Source organism: Aplysia californica, unplaced genomic scaffold, assembly GCF_000002075.1.
Source record: "Aplysia californica isolate F4 #8 unplaced genomic scaffold, AplCal3.0 scaffold00012, whole genome shotgun sequence".
Classification (NCBI taxonomy): domain Eukaryota; kingdom Metazoa; phylum Mollusca; class Gastropoda; order Aplysiida; family Aplysiidae; genus Aplysia; species Aplysia californica.
Window position 1 is genome coordinate 743569 of NW_004797282.1, and position 5639 is coordinate 749207.

Here is a 5639-nt window from a genome sequence, read left to right on the forward strand (position 1 = left end):
TTCCCCCTCGCCTACACACATGCACTCACGCCATGAGAACGCTATCACGACTTTACTCATCTGTGACAGGGGCAAGGAAACAACGCAAATAATAACGTGAGATTGACACGTTCATTGGACACCTCGGCATCCAATTTAAAAAATAATTTGAACGAAACAACAACTGCAATCACATCGCCGCTCCTCTTTCCTAAACAAAGTTGTCGTTTAAAATATCGGAACAGTATCTATCTATCTATCTATCTATCTGTCTGTCTGTCTGTCTGTCTGTCTGTCTGTCTGTCTGTCTGTCTGTCTGTCTGTCTGTCTGTCTGTCTTTGCCTTGCTTTTGGTTAAAAAAATACTCATCTATCTTGAGAAGAAGTCGAGATATTTGCGATTGAAGGAGGTGGGGGTCGCCTAGTGCCAGAGGGCAAACGAGCGAGAAAATGGCAGCCAAAGTTTGAGACTCTCTGGGAGCTGGAAATCTACTATTTTTGTGCCTCAGTATCAACCACAGAAACATATTTTTTAAATGGACATAAAAGGTCTTGAGCCCTAAAGTAGCAATTAATTAAAATTAGCCAAACGGGCGGAACAATTACTTTTTCTTTGATTCCATCCTTTTTGAGGAGCGCCCGATTTCACCACGATGCCTTACAATTACATTGTATATTTATATGGGTCTGCTTTGGTCTCAAATACAAGTAGTTAAACGCGTTTGTTTCCCTCTGACGTAGGTATTGGTCAGTGCTCACGTGCCCCCTGGCCTGTTCGTACCGGACTTCATCTACTGGATGTACCCGCAGTACCAACACAGCTTCCACCGCATCATGCTGGACTTCTCCGACGTCATCGCTGGTCAGTATTACGGCCACGATCACACAGACACCTTCAAAATCGTGCAGAATGAGAAAGGTTGGTAGATTCCTTTTTGATACTGTTTTGCTTAATAGTATCCATCCATCCATCCATCCATCCATCCATCCATCCATCCATCCATCCATCCATCCATCCATATATCTATCTAGTCTGTTTTCCCTCCTTTTTTTCACTTTCGTTCTTTCTTTACTCGCTGCTCTTGCACCTTTGCCCAGTAGCTTACCTTTCATCATACCATTACTTGTATGACAACTACAACCAACACTGCACGAATGTCCCTTTCCCGAAACAGGGCAACAGGCTAGCCCTATGTACACGGCCCCCTCAGTGACCCCCTGGAGGTACCGGGCTCCCACCAAATCCGGGGACCCCCACAACCCTGGTGTGAGGCTGGTGGAGTACGACAGGACAACAGGGCTGGGCCTCAACTACATGCAGTACTTCATCAATCTCACGGACAGCAACAGGCAGAACGCGACACACTGGGTCAGTACAGATGTACTGATAATTGATAGCATTTGTATAGCGCGAATTCCCGCTCAACAGAAAGTTATATGCGCTTTACAATCTATATTTTTACCCCAGCAGAACTAATTTCTTTCTGGAACATTCTCAACGTCACAGGAAGCATACAGTGCAAACTGCCTTTTTAAAGGCGCTAAACACTTTCTTTCGCTGTCTATAGCCGACCCATTCACACTTGGGCGAAATGAGAAAAACCTTGTAAAGTGCCTTTCCCAAGGACACAATGCTGGGCCTGGAGCTCGGACCCCTGAACCCGCAATCTCGATTACGAGTGCGGTAGCCTAATCCCTAGACAACCGACGCTATGTACACTTGTCGTCGGTTTATTACTTCAATCGCGTATCAGACAAATTTGGTCAAACACTTTTTATTGGTTTCAGATCATGTTATTCACAACACCTCGCTACCTTTGAGTTACAAACTTCTATAATATGACATTGTTTGCCTGTTTTGAGTTACGAAGACCATAAGGTCAAAAACCAAAATTTTGTATCTGCTCTATCATAATTGTAAGGTTTTTCGGAGTCGTTATCAATATATTATATTCATAGAATTGCATTCCAAAAAGCTTGACGTGTTGTGAAGCGATAACATTTTAAGGTTAAATTTCTGAAAACTTGGTACTGAGCTGATAGAATTTTATTCTGGAGTAGCAGCTTGTTGCAATTGGTAATAGATCTACTATGATAATGCTGGCCAGATATTAAAGTGTAGTAAGTCAAACATTTTGAAAACTGTTTTATTACAGTTTCTTAATCTATGATTATGATATCGGTTGCATAATATACTCAGGAAGTATTTTGTCAAAATCAAGAAACTAAATGATGAAAAAAAGGAAGAAAAAACACCCAAAGTTTAGGTGCAGTTGTTAAAAAAGTGAAACTGTCTTTTCCTCCCTCCATAGAAATCTTGCATTCTGGGCATAGTGCATTTTAACAGTTTACCGACGATAAAAAGAACACTCTATGCCTAATACTGAGCAGGTCTGGTAAGACAAATTACATCTATTCCACTTTTCTGAAAAATCAATGATCACGCATATATACGGATAGGGACGGACATCGACGTTGTGTACCCTATTGTTAATATTTTACGTTCCCATTAACACAATTTAGATCATTAAAATTTAAGGGGATGGGTGTATCCACTGTGCCTATGGGAGCCATCCTTGGTTGAGAGGGATCCAGCGTCCTGGTAGACAGGTGTAGATACTCTATGAAAAAAAATCTCCCATGCCCACTCGTGAATCGAAATCATGTATTCTGCTTGCAACGGCGAAGAGCCGAGCCGCTACCCTGCCCGGGGATGAAGTCCCGACTATCCATGCTCTACAGCATGGTTTATCTACTTTACAACTGTTATTGTACTAGCAGATCATAGAATACTCAGAAATATTCTTGGCTTCCCGGGAAGCATAATAGTGCGAGCAGCCGATTTAGTGCTCAAACATAACAAACTTACGAGATCTTTCACAGTCTATAGCCGGATAACCATTTTCCCCTGAATAAAGTGAGGAAAATTCTTGTGTAGTGCCTGTCCCCCCAACCCCCTCAGCCTCTCTCCACCCCCCAACGTCGGCCCTGACACGATTCGAGCCCACGACCTTTTAGTTAGGAGCCAAACAGCCTAACCACGGTACTAGACCATCGACGCCACTTAATACGACATGGCTGGTCATTTCTCTCCCCAGACTGTTCTGTACAACTTCCAGGACGCATACAAAGTCCCGGACATGAGTGTGACGTCACTGCGGAAAATCTTCCACTCCATGCGTCACAAGGGGAGCGAACCGATGCTCAAATACTGCGACTACCTGATGGTGAGCAACTACACGCAGACGTGCACAGACGAGATGCAAGCTGAGATCTGGTGCGGGGGACAGATTGAGGACATGACGACAGCCAAAAAGTGTATTAAGAAATATAAGTCTGGCGCTGTTGATCTTGAATCGTTAGGTTTAAACAATGTCGTTATGATGAATGGAGGGTAGCAGCCACCGATACTCTTCTCGTCCAGACTGTGATGGTCCTAGCAGGGACACTTTACAAAAACCTTGGTGCAAGCAATATTTTTACTTGATTGAATAAACATATTTTTATTTTTAAAAATCACCTTTGGAACTTCAACATCAATTTATTTTCTCGTCTCATTTCAAACCATCTCATGTTTTCTCTCATTCCATACCGACATATGTGTTGTAGCGGTTAGGTGCCTTGCCATCACACACAGAGGAACCCAAGGTCGATTACCTTATTGGGAGAAGTTTTCTACAAATACATACCGGTCTTAACAATGGAAATGGGCTACGTCTGGATTTCGTTTCAGTTTTATTATGATATGATGAAATGCTGCGACCAAAAGTAGTTACCGTAAGATTTTTTTTATTTTTGGGGAAAGCGTTGGATGTGAATTTAAAAAAAAAAGGGGGGGGGGGCATTTTTATTACCATTTTGATTGCCTCTTGGAATTTTGGTTGTGCAGAATACAGTGTCACTCGAAATAACAGGAGAGCATTTTGACTCCTACCCGTTGGAACATACGCAATCGGATTTTACTTCTGACTTTTTCCAAAGGCAAACAATTGAAACCAAATTGAAAGTAGGCGTGGAAGTTTTTTACTCAGTACTTCTGTCTGTCTACTTAACTGCTGTATCCCACTCAGACCAGGTTGGCCCTGAACTGTCAAGCAAGATCGATGCAGCTCGGCCTTGAATGAGCTTAGATTGTATCGATAGGGACGCAAACCATAATACAACCTTTTTACAATCAAAGCAGAGGAAAGTTCCGAATTATAAAACAACTCGAGATTTCACTGCGCTTGTCATGAATCTGGGATAGATTGGAGGGATCGGGAAGATCATTTAGGAGGTGAACTTTGATCTTGCCTGTTAGGGCCTAGATCTATCCTGGCTGAGAGGGAAGCGACATTCTTGTAATACTTGTAGTAAAAGTTATCCCCACTTGGATATGGAACTCGGGTTTCCTGAATTCGACAGCGAAACGCATAACCGCTACTGCATGGGGGAAGTGTAGTATTAGTAACAAATGTCTAGTCTTGGATAAAGAAAAGCAGTCAAAAGACTGAGATCATCAACAGATTCCATGTTTATCCCATCTCTGCCGTCTCCTGAATAGAAAAGTAAAGGGACATAATAACGTTTCCAACTCCCATTTAAAAAAGTGTCTTTCGCATGTGACGACTTGGCGACTCAAAATGTGGGCCCATAGAGAGGGAACACTCCGGATATGCGTACGAGGTCTAGTAAGTTTTGAAATGGAAAAGGGGGGTCGGGGCGCTAAAGTTTAACGTTACCATCTTAACCTTTTACCCTCTTCTTAGTCTCCTCTCCTCAACTCCTTTCCTGGCCATCATGACCAGCCACGTATCAGCAGTTATGATACTAAACCAAATTATTAATTCTATAAGCATGTTTTAGTAAGTGCTTTACGGCACTTGCAACATAATAAGGTCATATAAGTGCCGAAGATTAGAAGTGTGACAACAAGAGAGTAACAAACACACGAAAAAGGAGGGGAGATAAAGACTATAACTTGTTTGATAGGAAAGAAGAAGAAACCACACCAGAGCACCTGCCAGCCACCCACTCTATAAATATACGATTACAAGAAGCTAACAAAGACAGTAAAGCAGTCTGTTACGTCTATTCTTGAATGACAAATAGAAGTTGATCTGCATCTTAAGAGTAACACGGCAAAACGCTCTATTTAAAAAATTTTTTTTAGTAAGTGTTTTACAGCGCTCGTAACTGCATACGGTCATATGAGCGCGCGGGACACAGTTAACATGTTCAGTTGGTAGGGAATTTTGAATATTGCCCTGGTGGCAGCCGAAGCTTACTCTTATCGATTTTAGACCTCCAAGGGATGTTTAACGTCAGCAACTTGCACACGGGACCTCCGAGATTTTTCGTCCTTGTCCGAGAAGGCTAGGTGAAGATCTTTCTTACCAGAAGATCAGGGGTGTAGCTGCAAGACAGCAGTAAGTAGCCAAGGAGTAGCAGTAGAAAGGCGGCAGAAAAAGTCAGGAGCCCAGAGGAGGGGGCAAATGAGGTGAGGGGATGGGGGCAAAAAGTAGAGACGAAAGCAGACAACAGAACATTGCTAGAGAGCAGGAAAGAAGTTGAAAGGAGACAATTTAAGAGAAGATAATTTTTTTCTGTCGCTACCAGGATTCGAACCCGGTACCTATGAATGAGAGGCGAATACCGTAACTCTAAGTCACGAGACCCCCC

General features: G+C 42.7%; 1 protein-coding gene across 1 annotated transcript in view; it reads left to right on the forward strand.

The window, feature by feature from the left end:
• The window catches only part of LOC101855158 (acid sphingomyelinase-like phosphodiesterase 3a), a gene marked incomplete in the record, with an annotated part of 19913 nt that extends 16416 nt beyond the window's left edge, over positions 1–3497 (forward strand). The window contains 3 exon segments of the mRNA XM_013083954.2: positions 720–897; positions 1154–1347; positions 3077–3497. Coding sequence (XP_012939408.1) covers positions 720–897; positions 1154–1347; positions 3077–3376 — 672 coding nt within the window.
• Between the last annotated feature and the right edge of the window lie 2142 nt (positions 3498–5639).